The following is a 25,442-nucleotide window of genomic DNA, read 5'->3' as shown; positions in this document are numbered from 1 at the left end:
AAAAACATACCATGCTGACTGAAACAATTTTCACTTTTTAAATCTACCTTTTTTATTAATTAACAATTAAATATTGACTAAATGAAGTGGACAACACTGTAAAATGTTGAACAGTCTTTTATTATTAAGAGTAATGATGCTCTGTATGATGCAATATGTGCAGGAAAAAAAACACCATAAAAATGCTGAGAGGAAAAAAAAAACATAATCAAAGAGCTGAAAAATACCCCAACAAAGGTAAAGATTGTCAGCCATTGTAAAAATGTATACACAAGGATGATTTCAATTATTGATCAATTATTTGGCCTTGAGCTTGAGTGGGAGGAGTCATCACTTACATGCTATGTAATGAAAATCAGTTTCTTAAAATTACAATTTGGTAGAAAAAAAACCATTTCAAAATAAAAGCTAATCTTTGAGCCATTTGAAACTGGTAAATTAAGTCAAGTAGAAAACAAAATTATATTTTACTCCACTGGATTACTACACATTATGATGTAAAGGGAAACTGCCTGAAATGCCAAAAACTAGTCTATGTCTCGTAGAGATGACAGTACTGGAGTATGACTGCATTTTATATTGCACTCTTGCCAAAATATTTGGTCATTAATAACCTTAATACAAACCAAGCAGCTCTAAATTTGATTTTAGTTTCCTTTGGCCCATAGCCATGTCTTTGGTCCTTTGTAATGCAGTACTCAAGTGTATGACAATTATTCAGAAGCCCTTCTCAGCTGAACATCACATTAAGCCAGTTGAAACTGATGAATTGGAAAGTGAAAATGTCTGTATATGATTTTGTTACTTGATAAACAGATCATCATTGGCTGGCTAACACTCAAATGGCTCCACACAACTGTGGTGTGGAATAAAAAAGTACTAGTAATTGGGTCTATGTGGCCAGACCAGGTGCTAAAACCAGATTCACAGATCTGTGTCAGCACTAAGCTTTAGTATCAACAGCAAGATTGTAAAAGGAAAAGGGGTAAGTGAAAGCTTCAAACACCTCATCAGCACTCTGAGTTCAGCTGCTATATTGCTGAGGTTATATGTTTAAGTCCCATTAACCTTGTGTCTAGCAAGGCTTTGCAGTCCAATCTCAAAATAGAGCAACAAGAGTTCAATATGAAGTCTAATATGGAAAGTAGTGGACAGGGGTTTTGTGGTTTAAACCACTGTAATAAGATGAGGTTTCTGTTTTGATTCAGTATAATAGAAGAAAAAGGCAGGCATTTTTTTTCCAGAAAGCAGTCTGGCATCATGTGAGTGGAGCGTAAAGAATTGGAGTGAACTGATGCATCTTGGGTTACCTGTCTGATATTTGATTCTAAAAACATTCAAATGTGGACCAGCTGAGTGATTTCGATGACAGTGATCCCTCTTTTTTTCACAGAAGGGTGCTCTCTGTCTCGTTGTAAGGGTCTGGGGGTGGGGCTGGGGTGGGGGCGGGCTCTTGACCAGCAAAGCTTTCCCCCTGTTGGTCCACAATCACCTCGGGGACGAGGGCTCGTCCAATCCCCTTTAGGACCAGGCCTCCATCTGTACAGGACAGTTAGGGGGGACCAGTCAGCAAACAGATCAGTTTAGACATGTCTGAAAGGGGCTATTTGTAAGTTTTCTCTGCTGACAAATGTAGTTTCTTGCCAAGATGATGATGATGGTTGCTTGCCAAGAGCTTCAGCCATTTTTGCAGTTACGATACAAGAGGTTAGAATATGCCCTCCGAGCAGCACTACTCCTTGGGGGCAGACTGGATGCTACAGTGACTTACTATCGGAAAGTAACAAGACAGGCTAGCTGGGCTGGAGCTAGCTGGTTTGCGTGCTAACTTCAGTAGAAGACAAAAAGTTGTAGAACTGCTGTTGCTTTCCACAGCTGCAGACAGCTCTTGGTGAGAATAGGAATTAAGTTTGATGTTAAACTCATAAAGTTTCTCCTAAATTGGTAAATTTAGTTGTTAATGTTAAAATTGGCTATGTGGTAATGGCAAAAACTTACAAATAGCTCCTTTAAACTTGAGTTCAAGCAATACACCAAAAACAGCCACACACACCGTTTCAAACTTCTGAATACACACACACCACCTTTACACACTTAGTAAGACGCCAAGGATTGTTCTCATTATTAGCTCTAGTCAATGCTGCATATTTTGTTCCAGTTAAGTAACATTTTTAGAGGTGGAAGCAGTTATTAGAGAGTATCCTTGGTGTGTTAATCTTAAAATGCTGCAAATTTTCTACATAGATCTGTTCAAGAGGAGACTGCACACAGAAAAACAGCACACAGTTGGTTTAAAGTCTGTTCAGCGGCATGTTATGTTAGCAGGCAAAAGCCATCCAACCCTAGCATCGGGGATGGTGTGGGAATCATAAGCATGTTAGTGTTGTCGGACAGCAGGGTTAAAGTGCAGGACAAATACATACTAATATACATAAATTTATGTATACAGTATGAGTGGTGCGACAATTACACACTGAAAGGAGTGAACTTCTGTATTCATCCTTTCTCACACACACACAAACATGCAGTGGACACAGAAGCAAGGCCAACGCGTCAGCCAATCAGATCCTTACCATTACCTGCTTTGCAAAGCTCATCTCAGGCTGGTAGCTCAGACATCTGCAATATTTACACATTTCCTGTCATGCTTCAGGTCACCACAGTTATATTTAGTGTGTGAGGCATTAAGAGACAGTGAAACCAAAAGCCAGACAGCTAGATATAGCTATGCCCAGACAGAATGCTGAAATCACCCAATACTGTCTACAGTATCAGCACACGACCAGCAAGTGATTTCAGCTGCTGCAATGCCTACACAAAGAAACAGTGTTTGATCATGTTAAACATCACTAAAGTTGTGGTCATGGTGATATTTTATGCATTTTCATTGTGCACTGTGGTTCATTACATCTGAAGTCCTTTCATAAAATGCCTGCAAGGTAAACTTTATTTTATTTTTATTTTCATTTTACATTTACTGAGGTACTGCACCTTGGTAGAGTTTGGAGGTACTTGTACTTTACTTTAGTATTTCCAATTTCTGCTAATTTAGACTTCTATGCCACAATCATTCAGAAGCAAATTGTGTACTTTTTACTAACTGTAGTTTATAGTAACTCTGCAGATTCAGATTAATAATACAAATTACAACCAACAACAACATTATGATGAATTATTACATGTTAAGATAAGATAGGGCTTTATCAATCCCTGGTGGTAAAATCACAAGCTTCTCAGCAGTGTACAGTATAAAGTAATTAAAAGTAGTGATGAGCACATGAATGCATCAATAACTATTATCTAGTAATATAATACATATAATACATTACACTAAAACTTTTAAATGCAGGACTTTTACTTGTAAGGGACTATTTCTACACTGTGGTATTACCACTTTCACTTAAGTAAGACAGCTGAGTACTTCTTACACCCTGGTCAGAGGCAGTTTTTACTCCACTATATTCATTTGACAGCTGTTGACATTAAAATGGCTCTTAAACATCAATGCAATAATAATGTAATGCAATTATGTAATAATAATAATCCAGTTTCATAATACATAACACTTACGGGAGCCTTTTCCATAATGAGTTATTTTACGACTGATATCTAAAGTACTGACAACACATTTATTTAAGTAGGCTTTCGAATGCACAACTTTCCATGTTATGTTGTATCTCTTAATTGTAGGTATTTCTACTTTGAGTTAAGCAAAGGCTCTGAGTACTTCCACCACCACTGACAGTCTTAGATCTGTGCACCACTGCACTTCAAAGTGACCAGACCAAAGATCCTGCTCTGTTTGGAGCTAGATGGGCATTTCCACTGGAAAAACTGGATCATACAGTACACATGTTGTGCACACAAACACACACAGACACACTGAGGGAGGCTTCTTCTGTCAATATTGCTGTTGCAGTTTAAGTACACTGAAAACATTATTTTTTCCTTCATTCCTGCTGCTTGGTGTTTCTTAATTTTCTTATATCTGCTTATACTGCACATGATCCCTGGCACTATAGAACTACTGAAAACAGGATTAATAAGGCACAGGAGACAAACTGTTTACCTGTTATGATCTTGGAGGCAGAGCTGCAGAGGCCATTTCCATTGTCATTCGCTGCAGGCTGTGGGGGTGGCGGCATGCTGGGCCGGGGCCGTGGCCTCGGTGCCGGCCTAGAGGGGCGAGGGAGAGATCCAGAGTGGTAGGACAGCGGGTTGGAGTGGAGCCCGTCATGAGGTGGAGTGTCAGGAGGGGTGGGTGTGCTTGGGGGTGAGGGCTCTGACTCCCCCTGGGCCTGGTGGGGCGGCGGAGGCTGCGGGGGTGGGTGGCTCGGGGCGTGGATTGGTCCGTCTTTGCTGGGGTGGCGTCTGGGTGTGATGGGTGGGTGATGAGGTGACCCGGGTGTCTGGGTGTTACTGGGTTGGGAGGCGAAGGGGCTGGCCTGTTTTGGCGGGGCTGGGGCCTGCTTCTTGGTGCCTTCAGAGGAAAACATAACTATTACATGACATTAACAATATTAATGGTATTAAATGAAAGTGATGTACATTCTCTCACCTCGGCGGACCATGTGTGGACTAGGCCCCCTGGATCCACCCTGAGAGTGGGGGGCTCCTACTGAAAGATGGACTGAACCATTCCTCTGGGGAGGGGGGGTGGACATGAGCTCACGGGCTGGGCTGCAGAAATACAATAAATCCAAATGTTAATCCATCAACAGGTCATCTACACTTTACATTCAATGAGCAAGTGATACACCAGTGCAAGAACTCATGCATAATATACAGGACAGACTGCACAAATGTCCATTCAAATGCTAATTACATTAGATGAAGGTTATTGCATGGGGAATAACTCAAAAAACTGTATTCAGACAAGTGTAGAGAAGAGGATGCAAAATCAGAAGACAAGTTTGTTTAAGAGACTGAACAAAGATTTGGTAATGTGTTGCATGCAAATTCAGACAACACCAAAAAAGCAGGCAGGAAGGAAGGCAAGTATATTTTTAAAAATAGACTTGAGTTTGGTCAATCATCTCAACAAGCAGGGGGGAGGGTAAAAGTTGACTATAGACAAAGCATAATGTGATTCTCATTGCATTACATTCTTAATTCATTAAAATGAAGCCAAATTAAAAGCACAGGAAATTGTGGACATTGTTATTCATATGATTTTCTGTTTCATGAATGGGAACTGTAAACTCAAAGACCAATCAAACACATAACAAACATAAAGGGTGGGTAGAGCTCCGGATTGGCTGATTGGCTGCGAGCAGGCGGTGGAGTATTGTTGCTACCTCAGCTCGCTCCTTACCTGCTCTCCTCTGCGCTGAGCTGGGTTACAACCTGAGGTTGTACTGTGGCTACCTGGACCCCACCACCCAGACCACCACCTCCACCACCACCAACACCACCACCAGCTCCACTCAAGCCAGGCTGCTCATTCTCTGCAACCGGGAACGAAGCCTGGGGCTGGGGCTCAGGCTGGGTAGCACCCCAAGCTTCCAGAGGGGGCAGTGGGGGTTGGAAGGTGGGTGAGGTTAGCTGTGGCTGCTTTCTATTTACAGCGCTGGCTCTACGTGGAGTGGGCTCCGGCTGTTTGTTAACAGTGCTAGGGAGGGGGGAGAGGGGAGAGAGTTCAGGAAGGCAAACCACACGCCATCATACAGAGTGAAAGAGACCGAGAGAGACAGAAAAACAGCGAGAGCAGAGACAGACAGAGAGAGATGGTGCTGGGGACAGAAAGAGACGCCACTTCCTGAGTTCAGTGAAACCAGTTCAGAAAGAAGAACCCAAAAAGGACATAAAACCACATGACAGTGACTTTTTAAACAGAACAACTTTGAGCTGCAACGTCGCTGCAGGGACAGAGGAGACAGATGCCACGCCGTACAAACAAAATGCAACAGAGGAAGCCCACACAAAACATAAAACCAGCAACCTACAGGGTGACCTAGGCTTTAATTGGAAATAAAGGAGATAACACAAGAGTACACAAGAGTAACACAGGAGAATTATAACTCTAGACAAATTGGTATCCCAACAATATTGAAAATAGTTTGTGTTTCATTAAAATATCTGAAAGAGTACTGCTTTTTCATCACGTTCTGTACCAACCTTGAGGAAAACAACTGATTAGCTTATGCTGTAATCACCTGAACATAACAGAAATGAGGTGGAAAAATCATAGTTAACATCATTCCCTTCTTTCACTCATCAGTAACCGGATAAATGGGAGCTACATTGGACTATGGCACAGCTTTGAAGTCTGGACTGGGCAGATCTTCAGTGGGTGTTTCAGTGACTGTGATGGACTCGTCGGCCACTACATAGAGGGCCGACACAGCTGGGCCCCGCGACTCCTGCCTGCTCAGTGTCTTGGGACGGGACGGAAGGGTGAGGGGCAGGCTGAGGCTGAGGTTGGGGCGAGACAGGTACCTGTCTTTACGGGGAGTGTGACTGTCCCCGTCCTGCCCCACTAGGCTGCCAGGGCGTTTCCTGTCCATGCCAGGTTCAGGGTCTGGGGTGGCTGGGTGGGTGGGCATGGCGAACATGCCTGACACATTGAAGTCCACCTCTGACAGAGGAAGAAGTGAAGAGATGATGAAGATTAATATGATGAAATGACCCTCTACCTAATAACTGTGATAGTCTGTGATAATTGTTCTACTGTTTCAGGTCACTTTTCGCCATGCTAGCATGCCAGCAAACTTTTGCGAACCTTTGTCTTTTTACCTATCGCCTTCAAAGGTCAAAATCAATATTTTGGTTTATTATGTGCTTGCATTTAGTGCTAATTTGTAAATGTTAGCATTTGCAAATATCATTTGTTAGCATCAACCTTGATGGTAAACATGGCAAACAGCCATGCTAAACATCAGTAAGTTAACACTGGCATTGTGAGCGTGTTAGCATGGTGATATTAGCATTTGCTCAAATGCTAATGTGCTCAAAAGCACTGCTGTGCCTGTCCTAATAGCATGGCTATAGACTGACTTCCTACATTTCCCAAAATTCAATGGTGGAAAGAAAGTAAGAATATTTATTCAAGTACTGTGCTTAAGTATTTAAATTATGAAGTACTTGTACTCGAGTATATACATTTTCTGTTTTATATACTTATATGCTTCAACACTACAGAATGTAAAGAGTAAGATTTTAAATAAAACATACACAAAATACTACTACCCATGATATATAAAATCTGAGCTTAATCAATTAATAAGTTGACAGTCAGTCATAAGAAATGAATGTTGTTGGTTATAGTTAGAGAGAATGTGGCTGCAAGGTTATCTTACTGTAATCAACAGACAGAGATGTTTTACCTTCAGGGAAGAACCAATCAGCATGCTGGATGATGGGCTCAATTATGGCGACCACATGCACAGATGTAGCTGCTGCCATTTCTGCCAGCGTCCTGAACACGACCACAGACAGGTGAGGAAGGGAGAGGGGGATCAGTCATCCTTGACCAATATTAGCTTGATTTTGTTCTCAGAGGAGTAACATGAGGTGAACACTTGCACAAGGTTTTTACCCCTCTGTCTTTGCCCAAAGCAGGTTGGGTCCCAGAACAATGGCGATGTTGCTGGGAGTCATTTTATTAACCTCACTGTCCTGAGCCAGTTTAGCAAGAAACTTCACCAGATACCTGCAACAGAGAGACCATGCCATTACTTGAAAATCTCCAAGAAATTGCAGCTTCAGGTTTCTCATGCAACCACTTGTGGAGTCATGACCTCAAGGTTGGGGCTTCTATGCAGAAGTGAGTGCTCTAATGAGATGTCAGATAAGGCATCGAAATGACTGACTGAAACCAGTCTCTCTTATTTGCTATTATTCAACTAGTCAAAATCTGCTGTATCAGTAATGAAAGTGAGAAACAGAACAGAAACAAACTATACATTCAGTTCAGTTGCTTAATTTAGCAACACAGCCTCAGACATCCACTATGGCAACAATAGAGAGCATTGCATTATTTGAATCGCCATATACAACATGTATATAATGAAACAGAAGAGAGAGGAATAGGGCTGAAGATGCTCTTACCTGAGGTTGGCTTTGTGGCTCTTTGGCAAGCGGTCACATGTCACCCACAGGGCCTGAAGCCTCTTATCAGAGTCCGACACACTGAAACCACACACACATATTTAATACTCTCTTGTTATATAACTGCCAGAATATCTAAAGCAGCCTGTGAGCACACATTGCTTCAGGTGGGTTTTTACTGCTTATTAGTGTAGAGTGTGTGCCTGTCCTCTTACTTGGAGGCCTGTAGCCACTCGTCATACAGACCAAAAGTCATTAGAGGTTCAGGAAGTTCCCTGAGGTAGGACTTCAAAGCTCCTGTGTATAAAGAGAAAAACTATGAGAAAATGATTTGGACCAGACTGTGTCACTTATTTGTGGATTTGTAGAAGAGGCTGTACCGGCGACGGCATGGGGATCAGAGTAAAACTCTTCAAGCTGTGAGGTGGAACAGTCCAGCGCTGCCTTGAGCTTCTTCAGCTTTGAAGCTCCAGCGGCTATTCTGAAGAGTCCCTGCGAGGATGACATAGGGGAACAAAAAAAAAGACTGAATGGTGCTTTTGACATTTACAGGTGACTGGTTTCCATCCTAAAATTAAAGAAGTGAACCTAGGCTGGTATCTAGAAAGGAGAAGCAAAAGTCTGCCATCCATTAAATGACCACGAGAGTCAATAGAGGAATTGTTTTTTCTACCGTGTCTCTTTCAGGATGAGTATCAGACAGACGTAGAGCAAGGGTTTTGTTCCCCTTTATAAACTTAAATCGTTCTCCTTGGGGAGTCAAGTGATACGGTTACATTTGAAGAGTGTACCACGCTAATGGATAACAGATGCCTGCACACGGTGCTTATTCCCGCAGCCCCAGGGCTAACTGACCACAAGTTGGCCACAGATATTTCCAGACTGTACTTGCCATCGTTTCTAGAGAGCAGTCCACATCACCCACGTCTCCCTCCAGCTCCGATGGAGTGGAGAAAGTTTTATGGGTATTAAAGGTATGTCCAAGATTCTGGTCAAGTAATCCTCAACTTTGCCCTAGTTTACTAAAGTTTCTCTCTGTCCACAGCTTCATCCGTACCTCCTCCTTCATGCCAGTTTCCAGCAGCATCATGACACAGGCCTCAATAGGCAGAGCAATCTCACGGTTACTCCTCTTCAGGTGCTCCTCCAGGGCCGTACCAAACGCCGGCTTCTCTGTCCAGGAGTCTGGGTGAGAAATAAGTCATGAGTGTTAGACAGATTTCTTGCCAGCATTTTATCTGCTCTGTTGTTACAGTGATATCTTCCCTGTTTTAAGTCTGCATCACGCACACAAATACATGTAAAAAGCCAGCTGGGAACCTGGTTAAGGCTATACACAGCCAAGAAATTGGCTTTTACCAGGGAGAAATCTGGCTAGGGAATTACTCATTGCCCCAGTTACAAAAATGGATTTTTCAGTAAAATGATGTCAAAGAAAATAAATAAATTAAAAAAAATGTGGTGACTGCAGAAAGCTGACTGTAATCTGGCTACTTAAGTACATGTAAACACACTATAAAAAGACAACTTAGAGAAACTGATGCAGTTAGATGTGATTTAGTCAGTTTTTTTTCTGTAAAAAACAAGCTGAACTGAAGTCGCTATCAATCTGCCAAAAGTCTGCCCTTTCAAGCTGTTAGCAATTCACTTAACCAGACCAAAGGAAAAGCAGATGTAGCATTAGATACGTGTAAGACAATGGAGCTCTCATCCTGATTTCATAGGGAGGAAAATGGAGGCCTGTGCTGCTGGCATTCATGAGGGAAATAAAAGCTTCTCTTCGCAGAGAGATTTAAGAGTTTGAAGCTGAAATATGCAACTTCCTTTGCAGTGGAAGAGAAAGGCACAAAACTTGCAAAGCGTTCCAAATATTCACACGTGATACTATTAGTGATGGCGCTTGATTTTAATAATCAAACAATCAGTGTGAAATTCTTTAATACCACTGGCACTATTCTGATTTATGCCATGAGCACTGTCAAGCAGGACAGGTGCTACCCAACAAGTTAGGCCAGTCTACATCTCTGAACTTCAGAGTCCAGAGTTGTTTACAGTTTTGCCCCATGACACAGATAACAACTACAGATACCAGATTAAAAACTTATACTGGGGGTTTAAATAGGAACTAAAAGGGGAGATGCAAACATTATGTATTTATATTGTTTGTATATTTAATAAAGGACTGTTTCATGTTCACCTTGCTGTACTTGGATTGTTGGTATAGCTGCCTCCAGAGCTGCCAGAGACCTCCTGTGGTATTCTGCCTGGGCCTCTAGTAACTGGTATACATCCACAAACATAAACACAGGTCAGGCATACAGACTTGGTTATAGTTATAGTTATAGTGCCAAAGCCACTATAACTAACAATGCAGTTATAGTGAAACAGACCATACAGTATTTGCATCACATTTCCATTTTAGCTCGGAGTCATTTAAACTAAACTGAGGTGCACTCACCATGACATAGTAGCGTGCATACTCTCCCTCTTTGGAAGCAAAGTTGTACATGTCTGCAGAGAGCTGGTCCTGTGGATGAAAAAAAAGTATATGTTTCCATACACTGGCGAACATGATGGTGATCCTAAACCCCTCTGCTGTAGAATCTTTTCATTAAGACGCAAGATGAACTCCAGATGACAAAGCAATGACCTTTAATTACATGCTCCTACTAATGTGTATAGCATGTTTGTTCCTGATCCACTCCTGCTACAAGGCTTCCTTTGTTCAGTCAGTTCATTAGATATGATCCTAACCTGATGAAGAGGCCCTGGCTGGAATGTACAGGTATTAGTTTAAATATGTCTCCATCAGATACAGCATATTCAGCCTACCTAAACCGCCCTACTTGGTATAGCATTGTACTGTTATGTGATGCCATTATAAATTGTATTATGGGCAGTAAATCAAAAGAACTATACACTGCAGGAAAGAGTGAAAACGAAATCTACCTTGCATATTTCTACTTTATTCAGAGCCTCGTCCATCTCGTCTTTGAGAGAATCTGCCTTAGCTGCCATGGCCTGGTTATTGGACTTTGATGCCTGGTAGAACCTGCAGGCCAAGACATTATTTAGACATTTAGGCATGTTTACAGTAAGCATGAGCATTAATTTGAAAATCCATTTTTTTGTATGTATTCAATTCATTACAAAGTGTAAATAACAGTCACTCAATTCTAAACGTGCAAAAAGGGACTAAAATTAATACTATTCAACACAGTTAACACTAAATAAAGACGTGTTGACCACCCAATATAGACCGTAAGCACTTGTACCTTGTCTTTGCAGAGTCATAATCCAGAACCAGCTTGGCAAGTTGTTTCCTCTGTTTCAGTATATTGGGAATCTCCACCTGTGAGAGAAAACAGTAAGGGATCCCAGCACGAGTACACACAGATTCACAGGCAACACTGGAAATAACTTTCCCGTGAGAACATTCTGTCAGTATGAATCATGCAGAACGCTAATTCACCTCAGAAAGATGCCAAAAGCCATGTTGAATTTGGCACAATCATGAGATTAAATACACAGTATGTACAGACTCTATATAGGCTCACTGAGTATTTCAGTCAATAGCAACAAAGAAGGTGTCCTAAATGACTAATTTATTTGTCACTTCGATATGAAGAGGGTGAAACTCTCTGTGTCTTTACCTCTGCCAGCTGGTTAAGAGGATCAAGGATGTCTCTCTCGATCTGCACTTCATGCTGCATCAGTTCAGTGGCTAACCTACTCTCTGCCTCCCCACACACATCCATCATCTTGCTGTAAACACAGACAGGAACACACACATACACAACTGTTATCACCACTTTTCTTACAGTGAGAATGTTAATGTAGTCTATAGTCTTTAGCCCTTTTACATTGTTTTCACTCCACTACTCACTTTTAACATTGTATTTTGGTTAATAAGGTTCAATGGAATTTAAATCTTGAGACAAATGGTCTGGTCCAATCACTGAATGTGTATCTAATTTAACTTTCCCATCTCACCCAATCAGACTCTCGTCTCCCAGCTGGCCTCCTCCCTCCTGCATGGCCTGGGACAATGCCGTCAGGGGCAACTTTTTCTGCAAACAAACCAGCAAATAAAAGTTGAGTTCACTTCAAGAAACGTGCAGAAAAAATGACTGAGACAACAACAGAACAAGAAGATACTTTTCGTGTTGTACAGCATCTGCTTGTCTGCTTGTTTTCCCATGTTTGCCTTTCTCATTGGGGTTTTGGCTAAACTGTGATGAACAAACAGCCTAAAGATAACCCAATGATCCATATCTGGGATTTAGGCAATTACATAATGTTTATTTTTCAACTGTAACCATTGTGTGCTTGGTGGGGAATTTGCTTATTTATAGATAGATAGATACTTTATTGATTGTTTGCAGGAAATTACTTTGTTACAGCAGCAATGTTTCGTCAGACAAACATCACACAACAGTGATTCCTTCAGAGGTTTGTGTGTGTGTGTGTGTGTGTGTGTGTGTGTGTGTGTGTGTGTGTGTGTGTGTGTGTGTGTGTGTGTGTGTTGCTGGGGTAGGTCTGCTACACAGTTACAGTGAAGCTGGCAGGAGGCCAGTGCTGAATATTTTTCTCATGAGTCCTGCTCATATCTGTGTGTTATGTAAGAGGAGATGCTGTGCTCACAACACAAGATAGCAGGTCTTTGCTAATGCTGACAGCGGTGTCACAGTGATTCACCCTTATTTAATTTCTGTATGAGCTACATGCTACATTAGCATCTGAGTGGCAAAATGGAAAAGCTCTACATACATAGGTCTTGACCTTGTAGCATGTTGTGAACACACTGAGACGGTGAGTTGTTTATGACAGGCCAGTTCAAAGTTGTGAATGTCGACAAAGTGCAGCTGCTGAATGAAACTAGAGTAAAAGCAAACACTAGAAAATCAAGTGCTTCTTCTTACATGTCTCTTTTCAGTGTCTGTGCCGAGTTGACCCTGCAGACAGGACACCAGCCTCTTGTGCGTGTTGTGCGACACCAGGCGCACCAGCTCCATCCGCCTCTCGATCTGCGTGTGCACATGAAGAAATAAAATGCAGTGTCGCAAAGTCAGAGCACACAAAACAGGCCTGCTGTGAGAAGAGCTCAGTTAAATGATTTAAAGCAGGATGAAGGAAGCGTGTGTAATGATGTATCATCTCTTCCTGTTGAACTGAAACCAACCAGGTGAGGGCTACAAATCAAAACACAGATTCGGCACGAGAGTACATCCATCCCTTAACTTTCCATCCTGCTCGTGTTATTGAAAGATGATGGAGGATGTCGGGGGCTGTTTGTCTAGCTCTGTTCCACAGCGTGCACTGTTACAACAGGCAGCGCTGACAGCCAGATGGAACAAGTCATGGAAGATAAAGAACATAGACTGATGGATTGTGGTCTTTACTCTGAACAGGGGAAGCTGCTTTGTTTTCGACGTATGAAGACTCCATGCTGAGATACTATCAAGGAAAACAGATGATACACTCTGGTGGCGGCCTGATCTACTGGTTATTCTTCATGAGCAGGTATTTCAAGCCCTTACCTACAATCACGTAAATGTACATTACCACAGCCCACTTCATATACACTTTTGGGTAGATATTCTACCTTCCAGGCAGCCAGAGGTTTAAGTTCATTTCACAACTAGAGAAGAATCCAGTTGCAGAGACCTGAAACAAGGGATGAACCAATCCTACTTCTTCTCTTTTCCGCAAATTTTAAATAAATGTACCTCACTGCAGGAACTCCGGTGCCAAAAACTGACCTCCCTTGCAGACGCAGAAACAGTGAATTTTTACGCTAACATTGACACAGGATCTGTCAGTATTGAGGTCAATAGCATTCCCACTCAAGACATTCTTGAGATAGTTATTAATCACCTTTAACAATTCATTAATTGATTTGTTACATTAGCTTTTCATCACATGGTCATAAAGCTAAACTGTAGTGGATTAAAGAACGATTCTATAGGGTTGAGAAAAATGTATAAAGTTCTCTACTGATGTATATGTCATTTTAAATTGCGATATCAATGCATAGTCATATGACACAGTTTATAGAAAATATATTTGAGAAACTGTTTATGGATAAAATAACCACAGCAATATAAAAACAATATAATGAGAGATATTACCACCATAGTATAAACATTATGATAAAAATCTCCTAAGATTTCACAGTATACATCATCATATTACTCAACCACACTATCCACCATCATTTGAGAGTTTTTCGTGTTGTAAAGCTGAAATTTGGCGTCCAACTCCAACGTCCAACCAGCAATTTCAGACAGTGTCCTCAAATGAACCATCAGTGAGAGTGTGGTTGTAGTATTACTGAAATGTTAATTTTGCACCAAACTAGCCGTCTCTCAGTAAGTATTCACTTCCTCTTCCTGTTTCACTGTAAACATCCAGTTGCGTCACGACGTCTGAAGGCCCCTCATTTGCTGTCTGATCCCCATCTTGCTCTTACTCTTCTTCCTTTACTTTTATCCTCACTAATTCCCGCGTCTCTTTACGGCATGTCGAGCTCCCTCTCTCTCTCACTCACTCAAAACTTTTCCTCCTCCTTCTCCCTTTCTTCACTCCTCCCTCTTTCCTGTAGCTGGTGCTCTATGCCAGACCACAGCTGGACTTGGCTTCCTCGCCTGGATCCAATTGATTCGCTCACCATTCAGCTGATCCACTGCTCTGATTAATGCATGGAAGTCTAGTTCTATCTGGTGACGGCTTGATTGGATCCAGACTTCTAACGCTCAGTGCCAGGAGGGAGAGAAAGAGAACCGAGTGGCTGCTGTGTGGGCGGCAGACTAGATACACTGGGTGATCGCATTGTCTGTGCCGATGGAAAGAGTTTTCTCTTTCCATCATACACCAAAAGACCCTCGGGAGATTCACAGAATGTACAAAATATCAAATTTCTTGTACTGAAGTGTAGCCTGTTTCACAAAATATTTATTTAAAATGTCTCAGTTTAAATATCCTTCTCTTCCCTGTGCATATACAGTATTCAATGATAAAAATACCCATACAATCTCCTTTTAATAAAATAAATGAGATGATTTTTAATTAGCCAGTCTCACATTTAAAATGGCAGGCTCTACTGTGCTCACAAGAGATCTGGCCTCACAGGAGAGACTGAATTAAGGAAACAGACACACAGCACACACACTTAGAAACACCCGGACAATCTGAAGTCATTGAGTTAAAGAGAGGGGAAAAAAAGCAGGAAAAACTCCCTTGATCATAGGCACAGACAAGCGCACACACTTTGACTATTAACAGTAAAGAGACAATCCCTAATTCCTCCCACCTCTGTAGTTACTGGGGCTGTCCAAAGGTTTACAGACCAGTTACTGCCCCATTTTTTTTCTCCAGACAGCAATGAAAGCAGTGAACAGAGCGAAGCTGACGACCTCTGACCTGCCACAGCAGAAAATGTGGAACGTTTAGTGAGTCACAGAGGAACCGGGCGGGTGGATACAGTTGTGCTTTCTGGCTTTGAGCTGCTTTTGCTGAGTGAATAGCTGGTTAACTGAGGGGCTGGCTGGCTCACAAACTACTAGCTGGCTGACTTTGTTGGCAGGATGGCTAAAGGTCTGGCTAGCTGATGATGGAGCAGAACCAAGATCGAAATAAACAGTCTGAGAAGTCATGTTTTCTTACAGGGGTAGTTTGACATTTTGGAAAATATGCTTATTTGCTTCCTTTAGAAGAGAAGAGCAATGCCACTTTCATATCTGTTTGATAAATATGAAGTTACAGCCAGCAACTTGGTTAGTTGAGCTTAGCACAGGGGGAAACAACTAGCCTGTCCAAAGTTAATTTAATGCACCGGCCTGTACCTCTAAAGCTAAGTAGTTAGCATAATATATTTCACTTGTCTCATCTGTACAAAAACCTTAATGTAAAAATGACACGTTTTGGTTTTAGGAGGAGTTATGTGGTGTACTACTTCTAGTGTATGAGGCTAGTGGCTAGTGGTCCCCGTTTCCTGTCTTTATGTTAAGCTAAGCTAACTGGCTGCTGGCTCTAGCTACATATTTGAGAGTGGTATCAATCTGCTCATATGACTCTTGGCAGGAAAGCCCAAAATATAACTAAATAGCCAAAAAAGCCATAACCAAAATCTTCCTTTAATAGACCAAGCCAGTGTTCACACCAACCACAAAAACTTTTTTTTCTGTTTGGCTCACCAGCTGGCTAGCGGACAAATACCTCTTTAGCATAAAGTATTAGATATGAATATAGTCCAGTATTCACAACAATAACAGTCCATTATGTATCCTAAGTTGTATTCAAATACTGAGATATGGGACTGGTTTGAGCTCGACTGTATGAGGTCAGGCAGGCAGCGATACTATCCAGTCTGACAGCCTCCTCAATTCTCCCACTGAGGCAGGACGTGTCCAAACAAGATAAATGCCTCAGCCAATGCAAAGGACCATGGAAAAGTGGAAAAGAAACAACTACTACGACACCATGGAAATCATAGTGTCAAATTTCATGTAGGACGCTTCTGAGAAGGGGGTGTGGGACCCTGTGGGGAGGGGGTGTGGTGGTGGGGGGTGAACTATTCTTTCTCTGCTCATGTTTTGGAAAGAGCTAACTTTTCCAGCTAGTGTGATTAAATCAAAAATGCTGATACTGATTCACTGGTTTATGAATCAGTAAACTGTGAGCTACACACTTCATAGAGATTACTACAATCAGGCAGCATATCTGTAAACTGTCTGACAGCAGCGTATGTCCTGATTGACCATACAATGTCTTTTTGTAATTTCTAAAAACCCACAGATTATGACTGGCAGCTTGGACCTCAAGTTGTTATGCAGAAAGACATCCAAGCCACTTCCACTATGCTGATTGCCTGACAATCACATTCCTCACTGAGAGCTGGAGCTAAAGGAATGTCTAACGCAGCACAAAGCTCCTGTCTTTCAGGACAAGACCAAAGGCGAGAGAAAGCATTCTCGGGAAGGGCTGGGTCAGTCAGTGCTCTGTGCTTTAAGGACAATGATATAAAATATTGCTAAATTTAATTATTTCCACCTTTAAAGCAAAAAAAAACCCCACATGGCGAGACTGTTTTTCCCAGTTACAGCAAAACAACTGTCTACATTTAAGTGCTCATATATCATAAGTAATACTCCTTTTTCTCACCAAGTGTAGTGTTTTATTGTGCGTGAACCACATGGAGTTCATAGTTCAATACTGCATGTCATAAAACTTTGACCTCCATGATTGAACAAAGGTTATTGAAAGCTTTTCCTCTCCCTCTCTCACCTCTGCTTTCCTCCCACAAAAGCCTCCTTCTCCTGTAAACGTGCTGTGTCTTTCTCAGTTTCTCTTGTATTTATTCACACTCTTTTCCTAGCGGTGATCTCAGTTTCACTGGCCAGCAAATTCCCATCCCCCAACACACACACGCTCGCACGCACACACACGATGCACAGCGTACATCCAGTATGATTTTGGGAGAGCCAAACATTGCCAGCTTTGCCTTGAGTAAAAAACCATGAGGCACTTTTTCTCCGGCGCCAAACCTCTGAGCTGGCGAGGCATTACTGAATGAAAGACTCCCCAATAATGTTTTAATACCAGCAGTTGTACTCCAAGACTGCAGAGCGACTTGGCATCAACAAGCTGCTAAGGCATGATGGCTTTAACAGAGCCTTTGAGGAGGACTTGTAAGTCCCATGATAACTTCCGAGTTTTACTCTTCCAGGAAACAACCTCTAAAAGAACAGCGCAGTGGTTTAAAATGAAGCGGGTAAGACAGTGAACAAAGTGTAACATCCTTCATGGGCGACACGTAATGAATCATAGACTTACATCAACCTGTAAACATTCTGTGTCAGCTATTGCAGGCACAACTGTAGCTGCTAGGGACTCAACAATGCCACAGTTCAATATGATACATAATACAGGTTTAATGGTTTGATGCAATAACAAGAATTTAAACAAAAAAAAAGTTTGAAAAAACAAAACAAAAACAAATTAATTACCTTTAGGAATACCAGGGTGTATTTTATGTTGTACTTTTCTTGGTTTTCATAATAATTCCTCTTATTTCAAATTACAGAATCATCTACATGAATATTAGAGATCTGCTTAACAAGTAGTTGACATGTTAGAAAATAGTTAAATATGCCAGGTGTAATTTCCCACAACTCACAACACATATATTCAGTTTACTATCATACACATAAATAGTCACCAGCTGATATCCTGTGGATCCACTTAGCAACAAATTTTTGCAGCTCTGCAAAATGTCTAAATGAGTTATATCCTCATTAACATAAAAAGCAACTGTCTGAACTTGTTAAACTGTAAAAGCAACCTTTCCCAAAACTCCTACACACCCAGCTTTCCAAACTAAATGTGCTGAATGTTGCTGCTCAGTTGCATTTTAGAAGCTGAAGTGACATTTACAGATATCATGAACACAAAGAAAACTAACTAAGATGCATTTATGCCAAACTGCGCAGCCCAAATCCAAAAATGAGAGAGAAAACACAGACAACCCGACTTTTTAAAAAGGCCAGTTCACACCATTACACTCCCTCTTCACATTGCTCATACTTGGTTTGGGTGTCCATTTATAAAAAATAATTAACATAACATTCACTCCTCTCAACAAAGCATAGACTGTGACAGCAGATTCAGTTTGTATCTGACGCACTCTGAATACTTATGAACATTAACAATAATAAAGGAGAATGTTATATTCACCTGTAGAAGGTCATCGCTCAGCACCTCAGTTTTCTCAGCCCTGTGGGGAGAAACACAAATATGAAGCCAAAGGTCAACGACTGACAACAAATAGAGAAATTAAAATACAGACATAGAAAGACACACCTTTAACATGCAGAGATAAGACACTGAACCATAAATAGCTCAACAATATAATGCAATCCAAGGATATGAGCTGGGGGACACACCTGTCCTATGGTGAGTACACAATTTGAATGAACTGCCTAAAGAATATGGAGTATTTGGACATGTCTTAGTCTTCTGTATTGGTCAAACAAAATGCAGCACAATAACATATTGTGATGTGCTGTTTTCTTATGGATCACACACTCTATTTCAACTAAACAAGGCCTGAACTGTAGACAGCAAAGGTAGACCATCAAACTAAAGCAGTCTAACAGTCTATCCAGCCCAACCTGTCCTCGTCGTAGTTTGTACTGTGTGTGCCTGCAGCAAAAATACACAGTGCACAATATGCCTAAACAACAAAATGCTGTCCATCACCACTCATGCCAGTGGCTGTTTTTTCCACAATGGATCTGTCCAATTCCTCCACCCCTGTCCCAACACACACTTCCTGTTGTGTCATCTGCACCTGGTTTGTTATGGCAACAAGGGGAAGGTGTGTGTGTTCGTGGGGAGGAGGGTGGGAGTTGCCAAGTGGCTTGTTGATGTCTGAAACACACCGATCACACCGCACATTGTATTGTATTGTCTGCGGAAAATAGGACAACTGTGACATCACTCTAAAACTTCTAGGCAAAAGTGAACAAAATGTCAAAATCACAGATACACACATTAGCCTCTTTATATGTGACCTACAACTCCTGTTGCAGATTCTTCCTCCTTTAAGAGACTAATCGTTGTTCTCCATTTCTTGGCTTAGATCTTGCTGAGCTAGCGAGCCCAGCAAAGCGAGCTCATCACTCATGCTATCAATATTCAACGACTACACACACACCAACCTGCACATGTACTGCATCACATCTCTGCACACAAATCCCAGAAGACCCCTTCCCTCGCTGTACCGGTGCAGGCCCACACTATAGATTTAAATCTCGCAGGGATCAATTAACCCTCTCCCACACAAGAGTTATTACCTAATAGTGTTGTAAGAGTCAGAAATAAGATCCTCACAAGTTACACCCTACAGACACAGGTTTACCTCACCACTGCCTGAAATATCCTCACTGCTGATGGAAAACACCTTCAGCTGCACTCTGCTGTCTCTAGCCTCAACTATGAGTGGAGATTTTAATCAAGATTTTTGATTCTACAGACTGTTTTTTGATACAGGTGATCAATGATTTGCTGTTTGGCAATCAGTATAAGAGTTGGGTATTGACCAAAACATGCGATATTGATTAACAGTAAATTAATCCGCAACTCTTTTCATAATTGATCAATCGTTTAATCATCGCAAATGTGACTATTTTCTGGTTTTCTTAATCTTCTATGATAGTATATTTAATATCTGTGAGTTCTGGACTGTTGCTCAGACAAAACAAGACATCAGCATGAGCCCTCAGATCTTTTCATTATTTGCTGACTTATATTTGCAAACAATTAAACAAGAAAACAATCAATTAATTAATCAATTCCAGAATTAAGGTACTTGCAGTCCTAATTGGCTTTAAAACGCTGGTCAAACTCAGAATCTCTCATGGATTCTTTGATCAAAAATGTTCCAGATTTAAATGTAAATATTTGACAATTTCATCATTTGTTATTTATAAAGGGAAAGTTTGACTGTTTTTGTTTAGAAAATATTTGATATTTGTGATTTTAGGCTTCTTTTTGTCCAAAAAATATGGTTTGTTTCACAACGAAAGGTAACGAGTAATGCCTCAGCACTGTTACCAACACATTACAAATGATACCCACTCCCACTCAGAGTAAACTGTGGCTTCTTGAATTTTCAATCATGTCCTAAGAAACTTCTAATTGATGTTTAAAACTGAAAAGCATATAAGTCACAGCTTGTTACTTTAACAGAGGGCTGATAGGCAGCATCTGTGATGGCACTGGATACGATCTGCAGCCAGAATACCGACACGCTCATCCACATGATCGCATTACACATTAGGCCACACAGGCCGGCCTCTGAAGGAAAAGGCTACATGAGCAATCTTTAGATTCCTATCAATATTGAATTTGCATTGATTTGACTAGAGCGCAGCTTGGCTCTGGCCAGCAGCTATTGTTCTAAGAATAGACTTTGACGATGCTGGAGCCCAGACCCTGAAAGAAAACCTGGAGGAAAACAACACAGAGAGCTAGGAGCACAACAGTAACTGGACTGTAAGAAAATCAGTTGACGATCTAAAAGGTTAAAACCCTGTATGTATCCATATTCTGTTCTAACATAAGGATTAATTGCCTGTGTTTTCATCCCAAATCAAAGTGTTGTTAAGCTTTGTTAAATGTTAGTTTATCTCCCCAGAGGTATAAAGGGATTCACAAACTCCTCTACCCTACTATCTCCTACCACATGGCAACTACATGTAAATCAAACTGCTTCCTCCTTATTAATCACATGTAAATCAAACTGCTTCCTCTTTTTTTAAAAAACAATCCTGTGTGGCAGCGTGTGACGTCCCCACAGCCCGTCAACAACGTAGAAATGCTTACCCTGCAAAAACCCTTAGCGTCTGGCCCTTCCTGTGCCAAACAGAAAACCACATCATTACAAATTGTCATGCTGGTGGGGGGGGGTTCACTGGTTTGTGAGCTGGTTAAAATAAAAAAAAAAGTCATCCTAGTTCTGTAGAAGCCATCAGCTTAAATTTCATGTTCATCTAACATGACTGAAAAACATCATCCTGAGCCAGGGATGTGGTGGAAAATAGACCCCTCTCTACCAGTGGCAATTGTTTATACTGTATCCTCCATTTTGTGTCAGTAAAGACTGTGGAAAAAGATTAAACTGCGTAATGTCACTTTCCCACCTTTTATCAAACACGATGCTGCTAACCTCAACCGTGTATTTTCTAATTCCTCCTTTCTGTTAGTCATGCAGTGCTACACCAGAGGATTTCTGGCATGTTAAACTCTGTCCAGCAGTAATCCACAGTGGGTGTGTGCCTGCTAACACTTGTACCTCTCAGTGAGCAAGCTGTCATTCTGCCGCTGTCAAGTTTTACTGCTCTTACACAACGTATGGAGGAACGTATGCGAGGAATCCAAGGCCACTGCCTACAGGGCATTGGTCAGGAAAAGTCATTTTGACGAGACATCATCTGCAAACACCATTAATGTAGTAATAACTGGACACATCATCTCAGTGGTGGCTGCTGATAGAGAGCAGGGCTGGAAACCCCTGTGGGGATGGAGATGAAGGGAGAGGAGAGGGAGATGGCATAGATAGTGTGTGTGGTGTGTGGTGTGTGTGTGTGTGTGTGTGTGTGTGTATGTGTATACACAAACTTCCAGTATCACCACACATCAGGAAATATGTGTTTGTGTGCACATCCCAGGCTACAATTGCAGAAATATCAGCAGTACTTAAATATAATCTTGTTTAGACTTCAGCCGGGAAGTATGGTTGTTTATGATGTTCCTTTCAGTCCTTTAATTAAGCAAAAATGCCAATTTTTCACTTACTCTGTCTCTTTTAAGATGAGAATTTGTTGCTTTTCTTAATTTAAAACTAACTATCTTCGGGTTTTATAAAGTTGGTCGCATAAAATAAGTAATTTGTAGATGACATCTTGAGCAATTTCAACTGTTTCTTTTGACATTTCATTAGAGCTGTAACAATAAAGTCGACTATTGGTCTTTAGTAAATCCAAAGAAAATGAATCAGCAACTATTCTAATAATCGACTGGTCGTTTTAGTCGTATTTCAAGCAAAGTTTCCTGACATTTTATGGACATAATGATAAAAAAAAAAAAAAAAACTTGACAGACTGTGGTTATCTTTAGCTGCAGCCCAAGACCTATTGCTTACAGCTATTACAAACTCACTATGTACTGATCTTAAAGAAAGATTAAAGTGACGGTTCAGTAAAAAGCCTGTTAAACCACATCTGGTTAGCCCTTAACTTTCTCAAACTCCTTCTACTGGCCTGTTTTCACTGAACGTTAAAAACTAAAATCAACACAATAAGTAAGCAGGTTTAGTTTCTGCTCTACATCTCTGAATTACAAAATGTTACTGTACTTTCCTTAAACTTAATAAACTGTCCAGGTTACACAAAACGTGGCCCAGCCCTTCCGACACCGCCCACAACAAGAAGACAGATGACAATGGAAGTCAACAAAATGTTTAGACAAATTATGACGAACAACACCAGTGTTGGCCTGTCTTTGGATGGAAATCTGTGGCACCAACTTGCAACAGTGCACGTTGTTAAAATAAACACCCACCTTCCGACAGTCTGGTTGGCGAGCTGCCTCATGCGATTAAATTGTTTCTTCATGTTTTCAGTCTCCTCTGCGTTTCCTACAAGTCTGTAAAAGTTTGCGGCGCCTCCGAGCGCTGTCGTTCATCCACCGTGGATCCAAAAAAGTTGCGCTACGTCGCTGCCATTGTGGCAGAAAGGGCTGCGCTCCGACCACTTTAATTTCTACACTACAGCTGAGCGGTTGTCCTGACTGAACCCGGTGACATTGGCCGTCTCTATGTAAAAACCCCAGAAAGAACAGCAGAGGAATCGGTTAAAAACAGCCTCTGACAGGCTTCATGATCCCCATTGCCACGAGTATCAGCCGTCTTATTAAACTCAGTGGTTTGAGCGCTACCACTATGGTAGGAAGAAGGAAGTGCCTTTACTTCCCCACTGTATGCTGCATGGCTCGGTGGTGACATGTGATACCTAAGCAAGAAAAAAAAAGAAAGGAAAAAAAGCATTGAGTCAGCTATTGGTCTGTCATGGTCATAGCAAAGTCATATACATTTTAAAGCGTGAACGCAGACATCGCCATTTAAGTTTTTAATTAGGCTGATTGTGTAAAATAAATTGCTGAACTATCGACGACACTTTACCAAACAAACAAACAAGTAAACAAATAAACATTATGAAGCACATCAGAGCCGATAAACATAATTAAACAGCTATCACCAGCTGCAGAAATGTCAGAAAACCCTGTAATTTTACAGTCTGGGGCACTCCCGGGTTGGCTTAGTGCCTCCAGGTAATGTGACTCCCGGACTGATTGGAGATCAGTTCATAATTAAACACTGAACTTCTACAACTCAGTTGTTCTGAGACATCTGCTGCCACCTTGTGGTCGTTGCTCTGTCATGACATGGGCAGCCTCTTCAAGAATTCATATGTGGCGGTTTTCTGCCTTATTTCAGCAGAATTACTATTATGAATTTGGATTATCAGGATTAAACACACACATACAACATTTCCACACTGTCCCCTACCTAACCAGACAGACAGTTCTGGTTTTATCTGCTCAGGTTCTGAGATATCCACGTCTGAGATTTGCTGCCACCAATATTTTTTTGTAGTCTTCCGGTTAGTCTGCCTGTTACAGTAACAGTTATTTCCTTCAGTGGACTTTGTCAGTGTTCATGATATTCAAGGTCATAATAACTAAAAAAGAATCCCCTGCCCTCTCAGACAAAGGGCATTTTTCTGTCTTATCTGTCATCTATATTACAAGGCTCAGCAATGTATTCCATAAAATTCCAAAGGTATCCCTACCTGAACAGGTCTTATGTGTTTAGACCTGTGGACCTTGTATGTCACGAGACTGATGGTGGTGATCCTAATACAAAGGGGTGAATGTCCCTTCATTCTTGTGTATAGAGAGCTTTTGAAACTCTATTCAAGATACTTTAACCTTAGTTGGTTGATGTTAAAGAACAACAAGTGGCATAGTTCACATCTGTCATTGTAAGCACTGTGCAGTCGAGTGAAAACACATCAGCCTCACAAAACAGCTTTGTGAGTGAATATGCGTGTGTTTTCGTCTCTGTGGTGGTAAAACTGGCCTCTCTCTGTCTGTGTTTATTCTCTGGGCATCTGTTCCTCAGTTATCTATCAACACCTCTGTGTCAGAGAGCTGTGGCTTTGGATGTCTCATGTAGAGAATTTTTGCTTAGAGCCCCAAAGGAGCCCCATATTAGCAAATTAAACACGAGACCCTCTATTAATGTCTGTTTTAGAACAGTTTTAATCCCTTTTTTTGCACTAGCCAAGGCTAGTTCAAGTTTTCACAATGGGAACACAGCTCCAACAGGTACTAGTAGGTACAGTATTGTATATAAACCAATACTTTGGACCCTTGTCAGAGGGTAATCAAAATCTCAGATCATTTAAAATAACTACTTAATGCTGCTTGTCTTTAGCATTGTTTGTGTCACTTTTGGAGATTGTGTCTAAAGCCCAGAAATCACATTCCTACTACAAACTGGAAAATACCAAGCCACTTCACACTGGCCCAAAAGATCCTCAGTGGCACCCTCAGCCAGCAGGTAATTTTTGTTTAACATCTCCACCTGCTGGTGGTGAGTGAAAACAACCTCAACTTCACGATCAGTGTGCTGTTACTCAACATTACTCAACATGGGCACCACAGAGTAGAGGCAAACCAACAAATTGGCCAGGTCAGTACAGTCGCTTAGTGCAATTATATTAGTATACTGTATATTATATAATTATATTAGTGTATATGTTAACTCA

At 41.3% G+C, this 25,442-nt stretch overlaps 1 protein-coding gene across 4 annotated transcripts; it reads right to left on the bottom strand.

Moving 5' to 3' along the window:
- Window positions 1-99: 99 nt before the first annotated feature.
- On the bottom strand, window positions 100-23,599 carry arhgap17b (Rho GTPase activating protein 17b). 4 transcript variants are annotated; one of them, XM_018671046.2, is made up of 21 exons: window positions 23,173-23,598; window positions 18,784-18,823; window positions 12,972-13,076; window positions 12,043-12,119; window positions 11,703-11,814; window positions 11,325-11,401; window positions 10,999-11,101; window positions 10,508-10,576; window positions 10,247-10,328; window positions 9,107-9,234; window positions 8,430-8,541; window positions 8,265-8,346; window positions 8,050-8,130; window positions 7,538-7,651; window positions 7,326-7,417; window positions 6,439-6,577; window positions 5,315-5,611; window positions 4,559-4,680; window positions 4,070-4,480; window positions 2,574-2,619; window positions 1,419-1,539 (listed from the first exon to the last, which is right to left on the bottom strand). In XM_018671046.2, exons 1-20 carry the CDS (start codon window positions 23,223-23,225, stop codon window positions 2,612-2,614), a joined length of 2,304 nt encoding a protein of 767 aa, XP_018526562.1. In that variant the 5' UTR covers window positions 23,226-23,598; the 3' UTR covers window positions 1,419-1,539; window positions 2,574-2,611. The 4 variants fall into 4 exon arrangements, with proteins under 4 accessions (XP_018526546.1, XP_018526571.1, XP_018526562.1 ...); XM_018671040.2 differs by having other exon boundaries at window positions 2,580-2,619; XM_018671030.2 differs by lacking the exon at window positions 2,574-2,619 and having other exon boundaries at window positions 100-1,539; window positions 23,173-23,599.
- Window positions 23,600-25,442: the final 1,843 nt, after the last annotated feature.

The sequence above is a fragment of the Lates calcarifer genome, linkage group LG11 (genome assembly GCF_001640805.2).
Source record: "Lates calcarifer isolate ASB-BC8 linkage group LG11, TLL_Latcal_v3, whole genome shotgun sequence".
Taxonomy (NCBI): Eukaryota; Metazoa; Chordata; class Actinopteri; family Centropomidae; genus Lates; species Lates calcarifer.
The sequence above is the reverse complement of the archived record's forward strand: the minus strand, read 5'-3'. Positions and strand labels throughout refer to the sequence as shown.